A 26,083-nucleotide genomic window follows, 5' to 3' on the forward strand; every position below is an offset into this window, starting at 1 on the left:
TAAGTGCCTCAACCTGAATGACGATTATGTAGAAAAATAGCTATAGAGTATACCTCTAAATGTATAAAATAAAATTTGGTTTTTCCATAGTGTTAATTTTTTTATTTCAAAATGTCTGTTACTTTGTGGATGGCCCCAACAAATAGCAAATTCAGGGCAGCCAAGGCGACATGGCTGCAGGAAAGGTGTGAAGAAATTGGAAGAAAATGATAGTTCGGAGCCCTGAGTCAGCAACAGAAAAGTCAGAATAACTTTTGGTGAAATTAAGAGCAAGGGCGGTAACATTAACAGTGCAATGGGAACCACTATTACAAGCAGACGAGAGAGCAGATAGGTGGAAAGAATGCAATGAAGGCCTCCACGAGGGGGAGGACTTGTCTGATACTTGACAGAAGAAGAAACAGAAGTTGACAGGGAAGAGATGGAGATCCAGCATTAGAATCAGAATTTAAAACAGCTCTGGAAGACTTGAGAACAAATAAAGCAGAAGGAACAGATGTCATTCCATCAGAATTTCTAAAATCACTGGGGAACTGGCAACCAAATTACTATTCAAATTGGTGTGTAGAAGCTATCAGACCAGCAACATACCATCAAACTTTTGGAAAAATATCCACAAAATTCCGAAGATAGCAGGGACAGGTAAGTGCAAAAATTAGCACACAATCAGCTTAACAGCCCATGCATCCAATAATGAAACCTCTAATATCAAAACTAGCCACAGCACTGAAGGCTTGTTTTTCAACATGGATGAAAAGCCTCCACAGACAAAACAATGATTGGCGCAAATGTTTTTCTTCCATAGTTACATCCTTAATGCTTTAATATGAGGATCACTTCTGAAGTTCTGCTCATGGTAAGACAGAATTGAAGCAAATAATTTATTTTACAAAAAATCTTCGTAGGCCTTCATTCTTGCTTATGCGGCTTCCCAACATTTTGGCAACTTCTGTATTCTGGATAGGGCACCTTCATTGTTGAGCTACCTGATTACCTGGGTCACCTAACTGTAAGCTTCATCAATTGTATCAAAACATTTTCCATGGAGTTGCTGCTTCGATCTGGGTAGCAAATCAAATCTGTTGAGCTCATATCAGGACAGTATGGTGTGTTGGGAAGTATTTCCCATCCATATTCGTCGACTGTTTCTCTCACTGATAGAGCTATATGCGGTCTTGCATTGTTACACAAAATGAGGACACCAGCTGCAAGAATGTCAGACCTTCTTTGACGTATTTTTGGGTGCAGAATACTCTGCAGAAACAGCTTGTAGTATGTGGCTATCAAGGACATCCCCTGGGGCATTCCATTTGTAGTTATGACTCCATTTATGTCATGTGTAAAGACCATCACTTCCACCTTTAATCACTGATGGTGGTATTTTTACGGTTGTGGTGAGTCAGAAATTTCTTTCTTTTATTTTACAATATCAGGCATTTCACATAAACAACTGACGCGGACTTTGGAGACTGTGTTGGAACTCTTATAGCAGTGCAAGCAGTTTCAACAGTTAATATTAGTATTTTATAAAACTGCAATGTCCGAAGATCTTCCCATGTTAGGCCGAAATGTTTATGCAGGAATCCTTATTCTGACCACTCTTGCTTTCGTTGCTGCGATTTCCACTTTGATGTTGTTTCTCGTTCTCTTTCTTGCATTTCAAAAAATGTGTGTGAAATCTTATGGGACTTAACTGCTAAAGTCATCAGTCCCCTATGATTACACACTACTTAACCTAAATTATACTAAGGACAAACACACACACCCATGCCCGAGGGAGGGCTCGAACCTCCGCTGGGACCAGCAGCACAGTCCATGATTGCAGTGCCTTAGACAACTCGCTAATCCCAAGCGGCTTTCTTGCATTTTATCTGGGTGTTTCATTTATTGATGTTTTCATTACGTAGCAAATGGAGTGGAACACTATTTTCAGTTCACCATTCAGAATAATATACACATTACATTACACAATAATGACAAAATACAAGCACACAGGAACAGAATTTTCTATGTGCCAATTACAATAAAAAGCCTGTGTATACAAAAGGCAGTGCAAAAGACTTGTGTTGCCAACATAAAAATAAAATATTAAGGCTTCAAAGAGCAACGTACAAGGAATTCTTTTGCCTACTGATATGGTCATATTGTTGCAGAAACTAGCAACCCAAGATTCAAGACAGAAATGTTAACACATTAAGATTGTTGCTCATTCCTTGACAAGGCCAGTTATGAATTCAGTGCCTGATAGTCTTGGCCCATTCTGTTGCCATGAACATGAATTCAGTGCTCTGCATCATGAAGAGACAGCTGATTTTGATGCATATTCCTGTTTCACATTATAATAATGTACTTCTACTTTAAATCAGTAATACTAACTCATTTTTTGTAAATTTTGTGACTTGGCCAGTTTTGATACAAGGTGCGTCATATACAGAAGAATGGAAAGAAAACTGAGGATCAGTTAGATGATGATCAGTTTGGCTTTAGAAAAGGTGAAGGGATCAGAGAGGCAGTACTCACATTGGACTTGGAAGCAAGATTGAAGAAAATCAAGACATGCTCACAGCAATCATTGACCTAGAAAAAGTGTTCAGCAATGAAAATGGCGCAATGCATTAAAAAATCTAAGAACAACATGGGCAAGTTATTACGAAAAACAGGTAATACACAAAACGTACAAGAACCAAGAGGGAATGATAATGGAAGACAACAAATGAAGTGCTCCGATTAAAAAGGGTGTACGACAGGGCATGCATAGTACTGGGGGGGGGGGGGGGGGGGGGGGGGGGGGGGGGGGGAGAAATGTTACTAACACACAATTTTTTTTACGTGTCTGCTACATTACAAAATGGTATTCTGGTGGGAACAGGTTAAAATAAATTTTATTTTTCTGGTAAACACAGCATCCAGCACGTAGTCTGTAGACTTGTGCCTTGTAAATATTAATTGGCAAGAATCACATAATGGTGTCAAATCAAATGTTAGTCTCATTTAAAGACAATTTCTTGCAGCACTAGAATCAAACATTTGAATTTAAAGTCAGAATTGGCTTTTCCATGTTAACTACAAAAATGTTTGAACATACATCATATCAACACATGCTCGGTACAGACTATGAATAATTTAATTAATTGTACCTTATTTAACAAATATATTAACATGAATTAAAGTTACTAATTAATCAATGATGACAGGCAAAATACCCTCAGACTTCAAGAAGAATATAGTAATTCCAATCCCAAAGAAAGCAGGTGTTGACAGATGTGAAAACTACCGAACTATCAGTTTAATAAGTCACAGCTACAAAATACTAACGCGAATTCTTTACAGACGAATGGAAAAACTGGTAGAAGCCGACCTCAGGGAAGATCAGTTTGGATTCCGTAGAAATGTTGGAACACTTGAGGCAATACTGACCTTACGATTTATCTTGGAAGAAAGATTAAGGAAACGCAAACCTACGTTTCTAGCATTTGTAGACTTAGAGAAAGCTTTTGACAATGTTGACTGGAATACTCTCTTTCAAATTCTGAAGTTGGCAGGGGTAAAATACAGGAAGTGAAAGGCTATTTACAATTTGTACAGAAACCAGATGGCAGTTATAAGAGTTGAGGGGCATGAAAGGGAAGCAGTGGTTGGGAAGGGAGTGAGACAGGATTGTAGCCTGTCCCCGATGTTATTCAATCTATATACTGAGCAAGCAGTAAAGGAAACAAAAGAAAAATTCGGAGTAGGTATTAAAGTCCATAGAGAAGAAATAAAAACCTTGAGGTTCGCCGATGACATTGTAATTCTGTCAGAGACAGCAAAGGACTTGGAAGAGCAGTTGAACGGAATGGACAGTGTCTTGAAAGGAGGATATAAGATGAACATCAACAAAAGCAAAATGAGGATCACGGTGGTATGTAGTTGAATTAAGTCAGGTGATGCTGAGGGAATTAGATTAGGAAATGAGACACTTAAAGTAGTAAAGGAGTTTTGCTATTTGGGTAGCAAAATAACTGATGATGGTCCAAGTAGAGAGGATATAAAATGAAGACTGTCAATGGCAAGGAAAGCGTTTCTGAAGAAGAGACATTTGTTAACAGTGAGTATAGATTTGAGTGTCAGGAAGTCGTTTCTGAAAGTATTTGTATGGAGTGTAGCCATGTATGGAAGTGAAACATGGACGATAAATAGTTTGGACAAGAAGAGAATAGAACCTTTCGAAATGTGTGTTACAGAAGAATGTAGAAGATTAGATGTGTAGATCACATAACTAATGAGGAGGAATTGAATAGAATTGGGGAGAAGAGAAGTTTGTGGCACAACTTGACAAGAAGAAAGGACCGGTTGGTAGGACATGTTCTGAGGCATCAAGGGATCACAAATTTAGCATTGGAGGGCAGCGTGGAGGGTAAAAATCGTAGAGGGAGACCAAGAGATGAATACACTAAACAGATTCAGAAGGTACTGGGAGATGAAGAAGCTTGCACAGGATAGAGTAGCGCAGAGAGCTGCATCAAACCAGTCTCAGGACTGAAGACCACAACAACAACACGATGATGTTACTATTTACAATGAATTGTTTCAGTGCTTTACAATCAGAAACTTTCTATTACCTTCAACAAGTATTGATATAACAGCACGGTCTTTTGCAATATAATCTATGAGGCTTTTAGCATCTCTTCATTTGATAACCTGTATGTTCAAGTGGTAGTTGTGGGGTATAAATTACAAAGTATGAAATTTTTTGAAAGAGTTAATTTATCTGGTCTTCTTGGGTACGAAAAACAAGGTGCTGGTGCATAAGGAAGCATAAATAAAAGGTTCACTTCATCTTCTTTCTAATCTCTTGGCAGCACAAAACCCATCAATCATTTGAAGTCATAAGAACAAGCAATAAATCCTGTAATCTGTTCAAATGGCACGCACTCTTCAACTGGATCAACATTAATTTTATGAACATCAGAGTCTTTAAAACAAGAAATAACTTTTGCTTCAACTTTGGCTTTGCTTAAAGGAATGAATTCTTGATACTTCTGAGCTCCTGTGACTGCTACACTTCATAAACTTGAACAGGATTTAACATTTTGCTACCAATAGGATTTTGCAAACTAGCTTTGCCTGTAAGCTTTTTTATTGTGTCGCCAGCACCATCAAGCACTCTCTTTCCATGTGAAGCAGCATAAAAATCCCATTTTACCTCAATTCTTTCAAAATCGTCAACATGATCATGTAAGTTAGACAAGTTTTTTAGATTTTTATATTATGCAGCTGAGCCATCACTGAAGTAATAAATTTTGTTCAAATTAGAAAGAAAATCAAATTTCACGAACTCTAATAAGTTATTTTTGGAACACATATAAGAATGATGTATTGCGAGCCAAACTATCTCAGATTTAAAAAAAGGCAGATTGTTGTTTTGCAGCACAGTCATGTCATTTTAGATGTGTTCACTGTGTACAAAAATCTTTCACAAATCTCTTTGTTGATTTGGTTACAGTTCAAAGTTTTTTGAGGTGGCATTGTGCATGTTGCTCCAGTTACTGGACAGCGAGAGTTTCAATGTATGTTACGGGTTCCAGGAATTTGGGACTGCATAGATGGAGAATTTTACGGATGGACAGAAGGTATACAAGGAGGTTTGAGCCTGATTGATATGGTATTGCAGAACTGTATTGACGAGGGCTAAGGATTAGCAGAATCTGAACAGATGGAGGTCATTGTGAAATAAAGGGTGGAAGTCGAAGATGGGTAATTTGATGGAGCCATTTGGGAGCTTTCATGAGCAAAGCACCAACGCAGGAACAGTGCGTGGGATTGGGTTCTGGCTAAAGTGAGAGTGAGGAAGAACTACACCAGCTGTCATACTCATCCACCTACAAACCCTGCCACAGCAACCCAATTCCAGAGACCCAGTAGGACCTCCAGCCCACAACCTCTCCCTGGAGTCCACCTCTCTCCTCGCCCCTACCACTCCCTGCACTCCTACCTTCTACATGCTTTCTAAAGTCCGTAAAGCCAACCACCCAGGATGCCTCATTGTAGCCGATTACTGTGCCCCCACTGAGAGAATTGCTGTTCTCGTAGATTAACAGCTTCTGCATATTACCCACTACCTACCCTCCTACACAAAGATACCAACCATTTCCTCCATTAACACTCCATAGTTCCTGTTCCTTTAACACACGGTGCTCTGCTCGTCACTATTGATGCCACCGCCCTTTAAACTAACATTTCAAATTCCCATGACGTAATTGCTATAGAACACTACCTTTACCAACACTTGACATATTCTAAACAACAAACTCCTTGACCATGACCAGCTATACTTCTCCTTTGAAGGCATTACCTACAAACAAATGTGGGGTACAGCTATTGGCACCATCCCTAGCCAATCAATTCTTCGGCCACCTAGAGGAATCCTCCTAAACACCCAGAATCCCAAATCCCTCATCTGGTTCAGATTCACTGATGACATTGTCGTGATCTGGATCAAGAGTGAGGACACACTATCTACATTCCTCCAGAACCTCAAACAATTTCTCTGACATTCCCTTCACCTGGTCCTATTCAACCCATCAAACCATCTTCCTCGATGTTGACATCCAACTCAAAGATGGCTGTATTAATACCTCTGTCTATAGCAAACCTATCAACAAAAAGCAATACCTCCACTTAGACAGCTGCCATCCATTCCATACCACCAAGTTCCTTCCATACAGCCTAGCCATCCATGGCCGTCGCATCTATAGGACGAGTGGTCCCTCTCGAAATATACCGAGGGTCTCACTGAAGCCTTCAGAGACCGTAATTACTCTCCCAACCTTGTACAAACACAGATTTGCCATGCCTTACCTTTCTAGTTACCCAACACCTCCCAAAGTCTGGTGAGACCAGCCACGGAGGATTTTTCCTCTTGTGACTCAGTACCACCCAAGACTGGAGCAACTGAATTACATTCTCCGTCAGGGTTTCGACTTCTCTTGTTGCGCCCTGAAATGAGAAATGTCGTACCCACTACCTTTCCCATCCCTCCCACAGAGAGATTCTGCCGCCCACCACAACTACACAGTATCCTCATCCATCCTTACACAACCCCTGTTCCCAATCCTTGCGTCATGGCTCATATCCCTGTTATATGACATAGATGCAAGAGCTGTACCACACCTCCTTCCACCACCACCACCTACCCCAGTCGAGTCACAAACATCGCCTACCCCATCAAAGGCTGGGCTACCTGTGAAACCAGTTATGTGATCTACATGCTTAGCTGCAAGCTGTGTGCTGCATTCTACATGGACAAGACAACCAACCACCCAGCTATCCACATGAATGGCCACTGACAAACTGTGGCCAAGAAATAACTGGACCATCCTGTTGCTGAGCATGCCACCCAACACAACATTCCTCATTTTAATGACTGCTTCACAGCCTGCACCATCTAGATCCTTCCCACCAACATGAGATTTTCTGAATTGCGCAGGTGGGAACTCTACCTGCAATATGTCCTATGTTCCTGTAACCCTCCTGGCCTAAACATTCATTAGTCGTCGTCCTCACCCATCTAGCACCCCCCCCCCCTTACCCTCCATCTAACTTTCAAATTGCACCTAGCTGCACTACTCTCCACCTCCTCCACGCATGCTCCCTGCAGCATTTTACTATCCCACACCCATACCCTGCTCTCCCTCTCTGCCCCAGCCTCCTCCTTACCATCACCCAGTTACCACTCCCATTATGCTGAACTGTGCGGTAAACCTGAGTTCGATGTGGGGTGGATGGACTACTGTGGCCTGTTGCTGGGTTGTGAACCACTGAGGGCTACGGCCAGACTGAGCATCTCCATCGTTTCTAGGTCCCCGCTTTAATACATACATACATACATGATGAATGTTATGTGGAAGACTTCTTGGTGATGCTAAGAGTTATTGCAAATTCACTGCATGGTTTTGTCCTACGCTTCCCAAAATTTTCCTTAACACCAGGGTGGTGCAAAATAGTCTTATTTTACTTTCATGATTGATCAGATTATTTGCTTGCCATTAGACAGGCAAAAAATACGTAAAGAACTACACATATTACAACAAACAGCCATGCATCCATATAATAAAATAAAATAAAGAAAAACAAGGGAGCACAGGAAGCAATGGAAAGTAATAAAAATTTTGCCTGATGACACACTACTGAAGAGTATCTCAACAGCTAGAGAAGCAACTGAAGAACACAAATGTCAGATGCAGTTTACAAATAAACTATTCTCTGAGAGTGCAGCTTAGACGCAAATTAGCTGACAAATATAACAAATTTTCAAATTATGGAGTCCACAAAACACGTCACACGAATTGTGAAAAGTTTTATATTGGACACACAGTTAGGAATTTTTTTTTAGGTTCAGGGAATACACATATCTACAGAACAAAACTGCATTTGGACAAGACCTGACTGAATGCAAGTGTACTGAAACCAACACCAACTGCAACATGTAAGTCGCACATACAGCTTTTAGGGGCTGCCTATAGAAGCTTTAGGAAGAAATATATGTTTACAGGAATAAGAAATGCCACCCCACAAAACTTCTAATGAACCAAACGAATTTACACCATAAAGAAATTTTTCACTGTATGATAGGCTGTTACAGATCTTGCATGTCATAATGATGAGGCTCTGTCTACCTGTTTTCACACTGGCACTGTGCTGCCCTTGTTTTCTTGGCTCTGGTTTCGTGGAATCATGTGCCTGCTGCTTTTTCATGTTTTTTCAACTGCTGTCGGTTAACTTTACTGTGTATTGTCAGTTCTGGTGGGGTAATTGGAAACGATTTTGTGAAGTTATGATGATTTCAAGTAAGTGCTAGCTTGCTGAATTTAAGTGAATTATTTTTGCAATTGTAAGACATAATACCTTGAAATACAAAGTCTGCTCTTGGATTCTTCACATGACATCATAGTAAGTTTACATTTACCCCATTGTGTCCAGAGTAAATGGAAATTGCAATCTCAAAGTGTGGACTAGATTTTGATTTGCCAGCAGGGTTAGCTGTAAACCAACACTGTTCTACAACTTATGAACATTTTCCTGAACAATTAGTGTTCACAATTACCACAACCAAATGTGATAAAAATTCCAAAATTAGCAATTTTTAAACTAATTTATCAAATGACATTAAAAATGAGGTAACAGGGTAACATATTCCTAGTCAGTACACACAAACAGAACAAATAAACAAAAAAATATATGGCTAAGCTTTTCTCCCCATGTGATTTTAACAGGGCCAAACACAAATCTGTCACGACGTTGTAACCTACCAGGTAAATGACTCACCAGCACACTAAATGAATGTTATTCTGAACACCCATTTCCATTAATTGTAAGCTGACGTGGCCAGCGTGCCCATCAAACATCAAAATGGCACTTTGACAGGGTATCGGGGATTTTTACGATATTTTTGTACGTGATGGATAAAAGCCATAGTGAACCATTGACAAAACCTTGGTTCCTCCCTCTACTGCTTTGCTGAAGCAGTTTACAGTCTCCCTGGTTAGGTATTAGACAAAGTCCAACTCTGAACTGCACCATTCTTACACACATTGAGGTCACAAAAGTCATGGGACACCTCTTAATATCATGTCAGAGTTAAGAATTCCTTTTGCATGGCGTAGTGCAGCGATTCGATGTGACATTGACTCAAAAAGTCGATGGAAGCCACTTGCAGAAATACTGAGCCACACTGCCTCTATAGCTGAAAGTCAATGGAAGACGCTTGCAGAAATATTGAGCCACGCTGCCTCTATAGCTGCTCATAATTGGGAAAGTGTTGCCAGTGCAGGATTTTGCGCACAAACTGACCTCCTAATTAAGTCCTATAAACATTCAATGGGATACATGTTGAGCAACATTGATGGCCAAATAATTCTCCTAGCCATAATGTTTTTCCAACCAGTCACGAACAACTGTGGCCTGGTGACGTGGTGCAGTGTCATCCATAAAAATTCTGTTGTTTGGGAACATCAAGTCCATGGATGGCTGTAAATGGTCTCAATTTGTTCAGTTGGACCACAAGACCCAGTCCATTCCACGTAACCACAGACCATACCATTATGGAGCCACCACCAGCTTTCACAGTACTTTCTTCAAAACTTGGATCCATGGCTTTGTGAAGTCTGTGCCACATTTGAGCCCTAACACCAGCTCTTTCAAGCTGAAATCAGGAGTCACCTGACCCGGCCATAGTCTTGCAGTTATCTAGGGCCCAACCGATACGGTCATGGGCCCAGGAGAGGTGCTGCAGGCAATGTTGTCCTGTTAGTAAAGGTACTCTCATCTGTCATGTGCCGCCATAGCACATTAATGTGAAATTTAGCCACACTGTACTAGCCAATACAAACATCCAATGCCCCAGATTGATATCTGAAGTTATTTCATAAGTTGTTGTTTGTCTGTTACAACTGACAACTCTATGCAAATGCAACTGCTCATGGTCGTTACGTGAAGGCCATCAGTCACTGCATTTCAGTGGTGAGAGGTAATGCCTCAAATTTGGTACTCTCTGCACACTCGCTACACTGTGGATCTCAGAATACTGAATTCCCTAACGATGTCCAAAACAGAATGTCTCCTGTGTCTAGTTCCAACCACCATTTCGCATTTAAAGTCTGTTAATTCCCATCTCACAGCCATAATCACAAAGGAAACCTGTTCTAATGACTCATCTGAGTACAGTTGATGGCTTCACCATAGCACTGCCGTTTTATACATTGTGTATGCGATACTATCACCAGCTGTAAGCGCACATATTGCTATCTCATGACTTTCGCCACCTCAGTGTATGATCAATGGTACAAAGTGAGTGCATCTACAGCAATGCAGGCCAAAACAGTTGTAGATTCCCTACCTAACCCAGCACAGACCCCATTCAGAGGCTTCCACAAGAGCCCCCATTTCGGCATGAGCAATTAAACTGGCCAATGTAGCTTCAACGTGTGGAGGGAGAGCTTGAGGATGCTCAAGGCTTCATTCATCCACGGTTATCCTCCAACCTAAAGAAGAAATCAGAATAAAATTAAGCAAATCCTGTGTAAAGGTTTATATTTAATCTCTTCCTTTTAGTCTTTAATTCTGGACACAGAAAAATTTAGACTCCACCCTTCAATTCAGTAGTATATGACACTTTGGGATACTATAAGCTGCTTTTGCTTCCTTAAATGTTTCAATTTCATAACATCATGCACAGCTGTTGACACATCATTTACAGTGTAACTGCGATTTGGACACTTTTTTATGTATTTCCTTGGCATTTTTCAAAACTTGATATGAATATCATCATACTGGTTTGCAATCTCCACTCAGTATTGGTACCCATTTACCCCACTTTGTAATTTTTTAGAGGGTAAATGTAAATGTAAAAGTCCAATGGATGTTATTTACATGAAATTAAGGAATTTCACTATTGCAATCTCATTGGAACAATAAAATAATTTAATAAAACAGAAATGTGTTTATCTTATCTATAAATAAAGGGAAAAATACTTTTTCCTTTCAAAATACAGAGCTTCTAGACTCAAAGAAAAAAGCTCAACAATTAACAGAATTCAACAATAAAAGAGAGAGGGAAGTTATGTCAAAATAACATGCAAAGGTTGAAAACAATGTTTTCTACAATTACACCCAATATCTCTCTAGTAGTTTACAACTATCCCAGCTGACCCCACACAGTGCAGAAACCTATTTGGGATGCCAAATATTTATAATTTTAAACAACATTTTACTGTGGACCCATGCTTAAGCTCTAGTTCTAGTTTAATTGCATTTTAACTAATATTTTACAGGGGCCTGGTGTATAAATCTAATTCTTTTTTAACTGCACCTTAACTGATCTTATTTTCTTTCACACCGTATGTTGAAGATTGTATCCTTGACTTTGTAACATGCAACTGTAAACACTGCTTATGGACAGTGTTACCTAATGATGATGCCCTCTCAACTGTTTGTACTGTAGCTATAGGCATTTCCCATAATTTTATATCAGATTTTTATACCATGTGACAATGTCAATCATGGCTATATGTTTTATATGCCTCTTTTGATAAATACAAGGACAGACGTATGTACATTAGTTCCTCCTCAAACAACGTGAATCACACTACTACTTGTAATGTTTGGTAACTTATCGTAACACTATTATTCATAAATATGTACATTCTTTTTAAATCAATCTGAAGATGATCATTATGATTAAATAATTCAATGAATAAAACAAATACTTGTGATCACAAGACTACTGTGGTTTTTTACATACTGTCACACACTGGATCACTTCTCTTCAAAGTGACCAAGTCATCCCTCAATAATTCCACTGAAGTCACCAAGATTTATGATGGTCCCATGAACATTACAAATAGTGCGACATGGTTCTTAATAGACTGTTTGATCACCACACATGGCAATGCATGCTCTGCAATGTGGTCCTACGCTGGACACTAGGTTAGTATGAAGTTTTTGTGGTAGGGCATTCCATTCCTCCATATGTGAGTTTGACAACTGTTGGATAATCATTGGTGCATGTGGGTGTGCTGCAATATGTCATCTCAATGCATCTCACACATGATCTAAGGGATTTATGTAAGGGAGGGAGGGGGGGGGGGGGGGTGGCAGGACAGACCAGCCCATCTGCCAAATATCTCCTCACTCCAACAGCTCCTCCACAACGAAGTTCAACAATTCACACATTGTAATACACACAAAGCAAAGTCTGGACCAAATGCGCCACTGAAAAGACCCCTATGTTCCAAGATTTGGAGCTCAGTACATCTGAGCACCATTATGCCTCCCCCAATACCATAATACATGGAATACCGAAAATGATCACCTTAGACAATGTTGGATGTACCGTCATATGGCAAGAGACGGGAATATGTAAAGCATCCAGAACTGCTCTGTATAGCTAATTTGAGAAATAAATCTGAAACTAGAACCATCCAGCAGAATTTAGCACTGTCAGGCAGTTTCTGAAGGCATTAGCAGATGTATATGTATCACATGAATGAACTCTTAAATAAAATTTAATCAACCACATTAACCTAATTGTTTTGCTATAAAAGATGTTTGCCTCTACTAGTCATCACAACATGCATCCCAATTAATTATGAAAAGATTTTTTGGGCAGCTTCATATAGCCTACAAAGTTAAGCAAAGCATGCCAATCCATACCACTTTTGAAACATGCACCTTATCAATTTCGCGTGCATACGTGATGCAATCACTTTATGTTGAATCACAAAGACTTTCCATCACAATAATTAACAAGGAGCACAACAATCATGTGCATGAAATAAGAATTCATATGTTGTTCATTTGAAATACATGATATCTTCTTGCTAACAATATTAACTCACTGGATTGTCTCAAATTTAAACAACTACGCGAAAATAAACGGGGAGCGCTCACACAAGCTGTCAAAACCACGGCATCTTCAACTTATAAGAAACATATCATGCACTTACACATTATAATCATTAAGAAACATCTAGTGCAACTTACATTCTGCATGTACGGCGGAAAGGATGTGAAAATACATGGCACGGCGCCGCATCTAATGCGAACATTTGATAAAGACGTTCGATCAATGTCTGCTTCTCGGAAGTGGACTGAACATATTCTACTATGTTTAGTTGGTTTCCAGTCTATTCGTCGCAATGCCTTGATCCATAAACTTTTCCTTGCGCTGTCCTTCGGGAAACTATGTATCGCGAACATAAAAGATTGAAGGTAATGAGTAAAATAATTGAAACGCTCCCTATTGCGACCGTAAGTTTTAGTTTAGCTGCAGCATTTACCTGTGGAAAGTAACAGCTGATTTTCCGCTTCTGTTTGTGCATCCGGACGCAACACATGTAACCATTTTTCCCACGTTTACTTTAATATTTCGATGAACAACACACCAAAACAAACACGCTACTGGCAATGTTTTGAGCGCAAACAAATGGCGGTGCTGGCTTCACGTTTACGGCATCTTCCAAGGGGCTTCTTGGTCGTCATCCTCAGATTCTAACCTCCTTGGGTGTGTCACACACGAGCGACCGATCGCAGCGATCTTTCGCATGCGTGTTCCAAGGGCGACCGATCGCTTCGTAGATCGCAAGTTTGCGGTAAAATCGCAATGATCCGTCGCTGATCGCGTGGAAATAAAAGGTATTTTCACACCGATAACAAACTCCAACAAACAAAACCACGGGCTACAACTGTTGTAAGTTTGGCAAATTTGCAACTGTTGTGGGTCTGGCAAACATCTGTTGAAAAATGTTGACAACAGTTTTAAATTCTTGTAAACACACATTCCGTGTTTCGATTTTAGAGACAAGCAACGGATATGGATTCTGACTGAAGTTGCATTAGCAATTTGTGCTACAATAGAGATTTTGTGGTCCAGAAAGTTTTTGTTACAATGACAAACTCACGAAACTTATAATTCTGTACTGGAGGTGCTCAACGTTGAAGACAGGCAAGGTTTCAAGAATTTTTTTCAGTATCACATGTGGGCTGATTGACTAACTCTTAAGGCTAGTAGCCCTACATATTCGACGGAAAGAGAGAAATTTTAGAGCTGCAGTATCACCAGCAGAACAAATTCTTTTAACCCTTCAATTTTTGGCAACAGGTGACAGTTACACACATTTAATGTAGTCTCACTCAATATCACTCGCCAAGATTAGTGAAACTGTACCTAGAGTGTGGTGCGTTATCGTGAATGTGCTCAAGAATTTTGTAAAAGTACTGTTATTTTCTTATCTACATTCTTAACCCATTTATACATGCTCTTATTACATATTCAGTTCCTTCCCAATAAACCACTATCTGAAGGCAAGGAACTGAAAGTTACTGTCATGGTCTCTTTTTGCCATAGTAGTTTCCAAACACCTTAACCTTTAAGTAAAATAGTATACGTTGCTGGAAACATTTGAAATATATGCACTTACACTCAGATACAGGCTTTCCCTCAGAAAGGAAGCAATTAAAATATGTTTGAAGACCCAAAATGGAACATAATAAATGTTGCTGCCTTACATTTAAAAAGATACATTGAAATAATTTTTGGTAAAAATATTGACTGATTTTGGCTCTATCAATTTTTTTTAAAAACAAGAGATATCACTGTTTCTTCACTACACATTGTCAATATTGTTATCTGCCCCTGCAACCTCATTTTCAGCTGCATAAAATGATGTCACTGTTTTTGCTGTAGCGCAGCAGCAGCTTGGGCTTCAGCCTGCTCAGCAAGCATTTCCTTAGCGTTATATATTACATCAGAAATTTTTCGTTTTACTTTAACAAGCACATTCTCATTCCTTATTTCTTACAGTTCAGCTGCAACCCAATCTGCAAATGCAGAGTATTTGTCTGTTGTGTTTGACAGTTTTTCTATTTTGTACTGACTTCATGCACATTAAACCTTGCTCTGCAGCAGTGGTCCTCTCCCTCTTCTTTGCAAAACTGGGATCTCTGACAGATATTGAAGGCAATGGGGAGTGTACAGTTGATTGTGGTGGTGGTGCAAAAATTTTTGTTGTAAAAGCTGGGATTTCTTCATTAAAGCTTGTAGATTGGAATACAGTGGAGTAGATTAAAACTTCATCTGACCCATCATCGTTATCATCATTACCCTCTTCAGTGGTGGCTAAGTGGGGTACATTAAATGTTTCTGATGAATCCTGAAAGATTCAAAATGTAAATTTTAGAACACTGTGCCCCCTAAAGCTACTTATTAATATAATACAGCAGTTAAATTTGAAAGGTATTTTTCTTACTTTTATAGGAAACATCTACAAAAGAAGAATGGGAAGAAGTAGCAAATGGATTTCAAACAATATGGAACTTGCCATACTGTATGTATTGGTGCAATACATGGCAAACATATTGAAATAGTGCAGCCTGCTGGAACTGCATATTATAATATAATTACACTGGAGCATTTAGTGTTGTGCTGTTAGCATTGGTAAATGCATATTACAACGTAATCAGTTACAAAGTAGGTATGCAGTGAAGTATTTCAGATTGTGGTGTCTTCAACCACTTCAAGATGGGTGAGTGATTTTCTAAGGGAAAAATTGCTCTACCCATGCCAAGATCACTTCCTGGAAGAAACAAGGATGTGCCATTTGTTATGGTGGGAGATGATGCTTTTGCTCTTTTAGAGTACGCGATGAAACCATATGCAGAGTGGCAACAGAAAAGTAGCCACGAAAGAATGTCTTGCTCTAGAAGAATTGTGGAGAGTTGTTTTGGAATACTGTCAACAGTTTTTCAGTGTCATTTAACAACTATGCACTTAACTAGGCCTACTGAAAAAGCAACGTTACTGACTTCTGCAACTGTGTCTTTGCACTATTTAGAAGATATAAAGAAAGTGCCACAGTTTACTCACAACTTGGCAGTTTGATATGGAAGATCCAGAAACAGGCAGGATTCAGGTGGCAGTTGGAGAATGTCTCCGCAAAATAAATGTCTCCAGAGAAAGGGAGGCAACACAGGAAAAACTGCAAAGCAAAGCATATAGAGGATGAATTTGCAATCTATTTTATATTCGATGTTGGTAATGTGAAATAGCAAGACAAATGTAATTACAAACTCCAAAACAATACCCTTATAGCTTTAGTTATGAACAATATATGCCATTAATTTGCATCAGATGTTGACAAAGTTATATGAAAAGTGAAATAAATAAATTTCCAGTGAAAATATAGATGTAATTACAAAGTTCCCTACTAAAAATCTTCCAGCTTCAGTTACGCTAGTGAATGACATTTTATTTACTATTGTAAATATTTTTCTCCCTCGCTTGTTCACGCCTTCCAAAATCTTCATACGCTCGTAAAATATCCATTTGAGAATGTAGATCTCAGTTATCTCAGGCCCACTTTCAGTTTTGACCATTTTACAATGTTCAGATTGTACCGTGTTTTCATATATGTCCATTTCCTTTCACACTCCTCAAGCGATACACAAACTTATCTGAAATGTCTTTCGGTAAATCTTTCTTTTCATATCTGTCTTTATACGCAGAATCAGAAGGATCCCAGAGGTTTCCTCATTTCAATTCTATCAAAAACTGAGTTGTTTGATCTGTTGACCACACGTTACTCGCTATTGTCGAAAGAAACACTTCTGACGAAGAAAGAAATACAGCAGACGACATGGCAAATGCGCATGCGCACATCACACAACTCTGCCATGTTTGGCTTACTGAACTCTAGACAAATCTTCCCTCAACTACTTGTTCAAACTCGCGACTTCAAACAACTGTTGACAGTAGATAAGAACTAAATCAAACTCCGAGCTGAAAACAGTTGTCAAGCGAGTTTGTTGGGGTTAGTTTTCAGTGCGAAGATGCCTTACGGCAATCTGATGCATCGCATGCGATTCGTGCATACATACGGCTGCTGGTTATCAGGAATGGGTGGCAAATACGTGTGCGACTCGCGTGGGCTGTTTTGTTTCGCCTACGTTAAAAACAACTGTAAGTTAGAATTTATGGTTATTCAGGCACCATGGACTACTCTGAGAAGTGAAGTGCAGGCGGAATTGTCGTTTGTACTAAAAAACATACGCAAGAAAGACGTGGAAACATTCCACGAAGTCTTTCCAATGGCTGCATTCACACAGGCCATCGACGGACGTCTTGTCATGTCAAGTACCGTCGAAGTTTCTCTGGAGAAAGTTTTGACGGTGTCGTGTCGTCTGCTAAAGGAAGTTAACTCACTTTCGCCGTGATAACTAATGTTACAGTAGTGAATTTCGTGCTCTTGTGTCTTCTTAATCTTATTTTATTTCTGTGCTTTGTTTTCGTGGAAAATTTCAAATGTTCCATGACGACTTGGAACAGATATTTTTTCCTTTGTGTGTTCTCCCACAAGCGTGGTCACACATCTGAAAGCGAAAAATTTACGTTTTACAATAACAGAACAGAGCTGACGCCCAAACTGTATATACTAAGAACATAATTTGATGGAGCCATTTTCATTAAATAACATTTTAAATGAAAAAGTCAGTTCTAATGAAGGAGTAAAATACAGCTCTTCATGAAGTTATTAGGAACTGGACAAGGTAAATAGGTTCTATTTATTCCCTAATAAATGTTGTCCCATTTGTTTGTTTGTATATATATATAAATGTCGCTGATTTGAAATGCTGTTCCACTTCTCAGCACAAAAATGATCAAGAATATATGTCAGGATGTTTGTTTTGACCATAAATAACTTCTAGTGTTGTTAGTTCCTCTATTCAGATACCATATTACGATTTTCTGTAGCACGTACAAATACGATAACTCATAACCTTAGTTAAGTAATTAAGTACTGGGCTATGTGAACGGACATGAGTGTTGCAGATAAACTTAAGAGCACAGTAAGGGCAACTGCCACTCAGAGTCGTCTTCTGCAAAGACAGGAAGTGGATGCGGCCCTGATCTGGGAACTTGTTTATATAAAGGGGGGGGGGGGGGGGGGGGGCAGGTATCAGCTCTCGGAGGAACTAGAGGTGAGTTGATTATACAAGAACTCAACTCCAAACATGTATTAATGTTAAAAATGGAATGTCCATGCCGATGGTGGGCTTCTTCCAGGGGCTTAATGACCATCAGAATGAAACACTGTACGGAAGCAAGCACGAGGGTGAATGTATTGGCCTCGGCTTACCTTCATTACAAGGACAGCTGCTCACAGTTGAATGAACTGGTTTGTGATACTAGTGCCCACAACCTGATACAGTGGAGCAATGATACCAAAAGCAGAGGGGAGTACCTACTGTAATTTCTCCTCGAAAGCAACTTTGAGAACTGGAATAGGGGTAGGGAAACAACCTTCAGAGGGAGAAGATTGGAAGATGTAACTGACTTAATTTTTGGGCCCCTCTCAAGGGCGGTTATATAAAATAACAGCATGTGGTGATGGAGCCATCCGTATCTGACCACATTTGAGGCTGAAATGGATGTTAAACAGACCATTTTCTATTGAAATTTGGAGAAAACAACAGGATTCACCTAGGAAAGACCTAAACCCACACTTACCTGAAATCAGAACATCATTAAGAAACCCAGTAAATCTTGCGGAAATGGCATAAGAGGCCAGCCGGAGTGGCCGAGCAGTTCTAGGCTCTACAGTCTGGAACCGCTACGGTCGCAGGTTCGAATCCTGCCTCAGGCATGGATGTGTGTGATGTCCTTAGGTTAGTTAGGTTTAAGTAGTTCTAAGTTCTAGGGGACTGATGACCTCAGAAGTTAAGTCCTATAGTGCTCAGAGCCAGAGAAATTGCATAAGAAACAAGTTTACCATTATGACTTCATACTTGAAAAATTGTCCAATCGCCAAGAAGTGCACTAACATGAATATACCTTGATAGAACAATAAACTTGAATTGCAAAGGGAACAAGTAAGCCACATATTCAACATTGCAAGAAGGAAAGAACAAAGGTCAAATTAATAGGGGACCACTGCCAAATACAACTTTGCAGTTAAGCAAACAAAACTGTAGTCCTTGAAGGTACTCTGAAAGGAGGTGGAAGATACAGTTACTTGTGCCAGACTGAATCAAACACTCACCAGAATGCTACCGAATCTGGGAGGCACTTGAAGGAGGATGGTGGGTACACAAGGACAGCTAGACATTGAATGTTCTCCTGAAGACCAACTTCCCCCAATGCAACCTGGTCGATACCATACCAATATTTATTCCCTTGAAGGTACTGGTTTACAGGTAACCAGAGGGAGAACTGAACCAGCCAGGGAATGCATAAAAAAAGAAAGAAAGTAGGGAATGGGAATATTTCAACCATTCTTGACTACTGCAACAAGCAGGAGAGGGACTGATTAGATTCCTATGCAGATTGTTTAGAGCCAACCTAGCAGCAGGAGTCATTCCTAATGCTTGTAGGACACTGAAGGATGTTTTCATTCTGAAGCTAGGGAGAATGGATCATATAAAGGTTAAGGATATGAGATGGACCAGTCTGTCCTCCTTCCTACTAAAGTACAGAAAAATAGGTTAACGTGCACATTAGGGAAAGGAGGTTGACTGAGGTTCCTCTACACGAAAACCAATGCAAGTGTATCAACCAAGCAAATCATGTGAAACAGCACTTGGTCAACTTGTTGGAAAGGTGGGAAAAGCTCTACACGCTCACGAAACAGTTCTCTGCATTTTCCTTGATATTGAGGGGGCTTTTGGAATGCGACCTTCAAATCCATGGTTACAGCTGTAGAAGAGCATGGCAGTAAGACCACCATATGCAGGTGGATTAAGAACATGCTGAGTAGGCAAAAGGTAGAAGCCACTGTGATGAATGGGAAAATGGTAATCAACACCACCAGAGGGTGTTTGCAAAGAGGGGTTTAGTCCTAACCTCTGTGGAACCTAGTGGTGAATGAACTCATCAAAGAGTTAAAATCTTGAGGATTAGGGTATGCAGATAATTTACTCATAGGCAATATTTGGAAAATTTACTAGTACCATTAGAACAGTGGCACAGTCAACACTGAACAATGTGCAAAACCAGTGCAAGAAACAGGATCTAAGGGTCAGTCCCAAGGAAACTTTAGTTGTACCATTCATGCACACGTACTGGAATATTAAGCTTCTCAATGAGTCTACCTGTGGAAGGGTAGGTAGTGGAGCATCTGAGCGTAACCCTGCATAAAAAACTACCATGGACCCCCCAAATAAGGAACGTGCATGAGAAGGGCCTATTTTACACACTGGGGCCAAAGCTCCAGGAGTATGTACTAAATACACACCACTGTTAAAAACAACTATGGTAATTTATGGGGCTATAGTAAAGTGGAATAAACTAGAACAGGAGGGTGTTACTAAGGAGCTTGGCAAAGTGTGTACAGTTATCTGCTTAGCCAGAACAGTATTACCCCTCTGGGTTACAACAGAGGCAGCAGCAGGACCGCAGAAATTAAGAACTGGAAATGTTTAGGATTTCAGAATCTCACATCAATATAGTGAATGTGGTACATATAGGAAAGTTCAGGGAAATGACAGCTGACTATTCAATAATTTCCACATGCTTCAATAAACTTCAGGGCCACCACTGTTTTTGAGTATTACTGTGGAAACTAGCAGCTCAGCCTCAGGCTGCAGAAGCCACATACAGCTGGCAGGCATCAAAGTGTCAGCATGCCAATTGAGCAACATGGCTGCTTTTACACTGCAAGGCTGTCAAGACAAAGAACCGCAATCCTGGTGACACAGTGAAAAGAAGATACTCCTGCAGGGCGGCCTAAGCAGTTCCTGCACCACCAGCCACTGGATTTGCTTTTCTGAAGGCCAGAAGCTGAGCATTGGCTAATAAACAAGCTGGACCATGTAAATAACTGAATTCTAATGGAGGAATCAGCAGTGCGATATCGTCTACAATGATGGAAGGGCTGTGGTAAGCGCTGAAGTGATATAAGTGTCAAGCAGCCACCGCGGGGGAGGGCGTCCATCCTATAGCACAAAGTCTACCTTACTGGGGCATGTGTTGTTGAGTGTCCTGTGTGTAAGCATTTCCGGGTGCCAAAATTAATCGGCCTACTGGCTGCTAGGTGGCCTCCTCAGCATACCACTCAGCATCGTAATCACATGCCGAGAGGAGATATGACTTCCTCACAGAACTACTGTGAATGTACTAACACAACTTATAAAATTTAGCAAGTGCAGACATTGCCTGCTGCGGAACAACAACTGTTGAAACTAACTTTATCAGGACAGTCAAAAGTTGATATCAATACATTTTATTTTTATTGTTTTTGTTGTCTAACTTTACGAATTTTAAAAAGTTTCTGATAACGCTCTTATAAAATTATGGAACAAAACCACTAAAAAATAAAACATACTGTTTGCAGCTAGTGGCTGTCCTGGTAAACTAAATTCTAATAAAATATTTGACTTGTCGTGTTTTTTTCTCTACGCTGCCATCAGGCTACATCCCAGCTGTGACCCACTCCCGCTACCCAACTCATGCACAGAAGTCTTCTAGGACTCGAATTAGTGTGTCACGAATTAATTTGTTGGACTAGAAGCTGTCCTAGCCGTCACTAGTATGATGGTAAAATTAAAATTACGTAGCTAGATTAGAAGGCAGCATGCAGAATATTAAACTAAAATCAAAAACAAAAACATGGCAAGCTAATGACACTGAAGCCATGTTTCAAGAGAAGTTCTATAATCCTGGACTTGAACAGGATACAGATTAAACTCATCATAAGACAAATGACTGGGCACAGGAACTTTAATTAACATCTACACATGATAAGTATATACAAAGAAGCCTGAAGTGTGGCCTGTGTAGTGTGGGCATGAAACCGCACCACATTTGGTCTTCCAATGCGATGTGTGGGAGGTCAAAAGACACAGAATATTCAGCCATTAATTGCTTAAGAAATTGTGTCTAATAAAGCAGTAGTACAGAGTCTCCTACTACTCTTTAATGTTTCTGACTGGGTTTATTAGAATCACATTAAAAGAAACCACAATAAACTCCGTTTCGGTGTGTGCTGCAGTGGGCTGAGACCACTGCTTTTTTGTTTCCTAGCAGAAGTCAATCAAACAAAAATCAAATATTTATTTCACTTTCATGAACAAACCAAATCGTCAGTTTATTGACCAGTATATATTATTAAAAATCTAGTCACTGTCCTCCAAAGGCAACTGTTACTTTATTCACATTTATTTCTGTTTCTATGAGAAAATAATTCTGCATTCTCACTACATGGGCCACATGAGTCATTATCAAGTGGCCACTGAAGTCCCATGTGCACACTAAAGTTCAGAAATGGGGTCTTGTGTAAACACTTACTCATAACCTCACTAACCATTAAGTCAGTGGGATTCAGTGGACATCACTTGTGAAACAAGGTGTCCCACTTTGCTCCCAATTATTTATTGTCCTAGGATGTGGGAAGCAAGTATCAAATATAATCCTGAAAATCGTATGCTCTTGTAGAATAAAAGGTAAGCATTGATCAGACAACCTCAAAACTTGAGCCACATTTTGTAACAACAAACACAGAACACATTTTCTTGTTGATATGATGTGACAATTATCCATTTACACCAGACACTGAAATTCTCTCTTCATCGGTGTAGTGCTACTTCTGCAAGGCCTTTATCACATGGTTCTAATGACTAATCACTGCTTGAGGCAGCAGTTTGGCTGCTGAAGAAGCTTCATTTTCTTCCTGTGTTGCTTATTTGTTTCACACAATACATCATTTTCCCATGTTGTTACCACATTGTCAAGAGGTAGTGTGTCAGAAATCTTTTGGCAGCACTAGGAAACAGATGCATACAATAATAAAATTAGCATGACCTGTCAAGCTTTCAATGCACAGAAGCTATTAACTACTGAATTCTGATACAGCAGTTCCTAAAATAAGGATAACTCCTCAATTAGCACAAGCAGAATAATCACATATGTAAAAAGAAAAAAAAAAAAAAAAAATTAATATGTTGAATAATATGTTGAAAATGGTTTCTGTGCATAAGATTATTCCTCCTCTGTGCTAATTGTTATGCCAGAATATTTTTCTTTATACTGGAAACTACTGCTCCAGAAAGAAGTAATTATTTCTGTGCATCAAAAATTTCTCATTTTATACATTTGTTTATTTCCTTGGGTTGCCAAAAGAAGTCCTCCCCCCCCCCCCCCCCCCTCATCCATACACACCATCTCACAACACTTGTTCACATCAAGAAAAAAGTTGTAGACCGTAAGTGAACATGGAAAACAGAAGAAAATCAAGTTTCTTCAGCAGCCAAACTGTTGCATCAAGCAGTGAATAGTCACTCAAATCATGAGATAAATACCTTGCAGAAGCAGCACTACTACACAGATGACGATTGTTCCATGTAAATGCACAGCTGTCACACCATTTTGCCAACATAACAGGTTCTTCATTCTTACAAAATGTACCACAGCTTTGAAGTCTTTTACATAAACACTTACTTTTTATTCTACAAGAGCACATATTATGTCAGGGTTATATTTGACATTTGGTTGCTACATCCTTAGTAAGTAGATGGTAGCAAAGTGGGTCATCTTGTTTCACAGGTGATGCAAAATGTATGTACATGGAATTCCATTTATTTAACGGTTAGTAAAGTTATGAGTAAGTGTTTAAATAAGACTATTTCTGAACTTAAATACCAACATGAGACTTGAATGTGACTTGATACCAACTCAGTGTTAGTCTAGTGTAGCTCATGCAGTGAGAGTGACTGAAATTATTCCTGATTGCACAAAACTGTCAACTAACATTGATAGTGTGTTGAATGACCTAAATGTTCTTAGAAGGGCAAAAATGTGTTACAGAGACAAATATAGGCTTTGTCTGGCACTGACTGTAAGCTTTACATTTTAGTGGTAATATTCAATTGGACTCACACTTACCCAATAATTTCATACAATATATTCATGTTTCTCTAACTAAAAAGTGTCATTTCATCACCTAATTCAGAAAACTGTACGTACTGGTAGTAAAATTATCAGAAGGATCTTGTGCCATTTACACTATTAACTATTACAGCTAATGGTTTGACTTAAATTAAAATGATCAGTTCTTTTGCCACGATGTATTCAATGCATAATGAATTAAATTTCGTGCCAACAAATTGTATTGTCAGCTCTTTGTTAAGTATTCCTCCACGGAAGTATGTCATATCTGAGTACATTCTCTGATGAGACAGACAATTTATGTAATGAGAGCAAATTGCACATATGGTATTAATGGAATAACCCTTGTTTTACTCTTCAAAAGCCGATGAACTGCCACACTCCATGGCTTTAGTCAATCCCTTTTCTTGGCAGAGGTAACTCCCTATTGTCTGTCAGGTGCGAAGTATTAACTGCACAATAATGGAAATATGTCTACCATGACAGTCAAAGATTTCACATTCAGAAGATGCAATGAGGATTGTGTGCAATCAAATAGTCACAAATATGAACAAGATAGCAGAAAAAAAATCATCACATGATTAAATATTTTTATTCTTCAATTTACTTTGTAATTTTAGAAAATAAAGCTCCAGATTCAAGACCAAACCCGTAATTGCCTTTAACACAGCCACTAATATATAAGGGTTATAGGAAAAAGAAAGAGTTCCTTGCCTTCTTTGTGATTTCCACTTATAACTATTTGGAACACATTGCTGTGCGAAATATAGGCACGTCACTATTTTCCACTGAGCTCCATCCATTACTGACTGTTGCTGTACTGCCAAATTTAAATTCAGTCTTCCTCATTTTACCTTTTTCTTCATTTTTTACTGGCTTTTATTTAACTTAAAATTCATTCACTTTTTACAAAATGTGCTTTGGCAATTTTTCAAATGTACCTTAATCAATTCTAAAATATTTGTGAATAGTTTCGGTCCTTTATTCTTTCATGTTTTATTGGCAGTTGAAAAATGTACCTTAATTAATTCTAAAATACTGGCTGAATAGTTGTATTTCTTTATTCTTTCAGGTTTTGTTTATTTTGTTAACTGTTCACCTGAAACACCTTTTCTGAATTTTGATGTCTGAATCCTAGCTTTATCCATTACACAATTGTTACTCACTTTTACAAAGAACTTAATAGTTTGCATGGTATCTTTTCTGATTCTAAACATTACATGAATGCTCTTACTAGGATCTGTGTCTGAATCCCCACCACAAAAACTAATGAACATTAGAAGCATACCTAGGTAGAAGTGTGCAAGAAAAATATTAAGAATGGAGGCACACTATCTGTGTAACCACCCCGCCACACCTCAGCTTTGCTACGTTAGTGCTCTTGAGAGTTCTTCGTGTTGCAAGTGTATTTGCGCTCATTTGTGTTGAAATTATCTTTATTAGAATAAATAAGATCTCATGGCTGCCAAAAATATTTAATATGAGGAAGATAAGTGAAACAAATAGTTTCTGAGAAAGATGGGAAGATGCACTTTGATTTATAAATGGACACAACGATGGCACTTTATTTGATTATTATTAAAGGAAAGGGTTGTGGGAATGAAGAGATAAGATTCATTTCTCCAATACACAAGCAAGCATAGTTCATTTACAACAGCTCTTCTTTTAGAC

At 39.2% G+C, this 26,083-nt stretch overlaps 1 protein-coding gene across 27 annotated transcripts in view; it reads right to left on the reverse strand.

Moving 5' to 3' along the window:
• Nucleotides 1-26,083, reverse strand: part of LOC126475271 (oocyte zinc finger protein XlCOF6.1-like) — a 67,202-nt gene that overhangs the window by 22,113 nt on the left and 19,006 nt on the right. For 6 of the 27 annotated variants that reach the window (XM_050103019.1, XM_050103020.1, XM_050103017.1 and 3 more), the window contains one exon: nt 16,403-16,514. The exons of 9 other annotated variants lie outside the window; for them this stretch is intronic. In XM_050103019.1, the coding sequence (XP_049958976.1) occupies nt 16,403-16,514 (112 nt within the window). Of the gene's footprint in view, nt 1-10,876; nt 11,022-13,521; nt 13,721-13,817; nt 14,187-16,402; nt 16,515-26,083 lie in introns of those variants that run through there. 12 more of the 27 variants (XM_050103010.1, XM_050103009.1, XM_050103008.1 and 9 more) reach the window with 9 other exon arrangements.

The sequence above is a fragment of the Schistocerca serialis genome, chromosome 4, assembly GCF_023864345.2.
Source record: "Schistocerca serialis cubense isolate TAMUIC-IGC-003099 chromosome 4, iqSchSeri2.2, whole genome shotgun sequence".
NCBI classification, from domain to species: Eukaryota; Metazoa; Arthropoda; class Insecta; order Orthoptera; family Acrididae; genus Schistocerca; species Schistocerca serialis.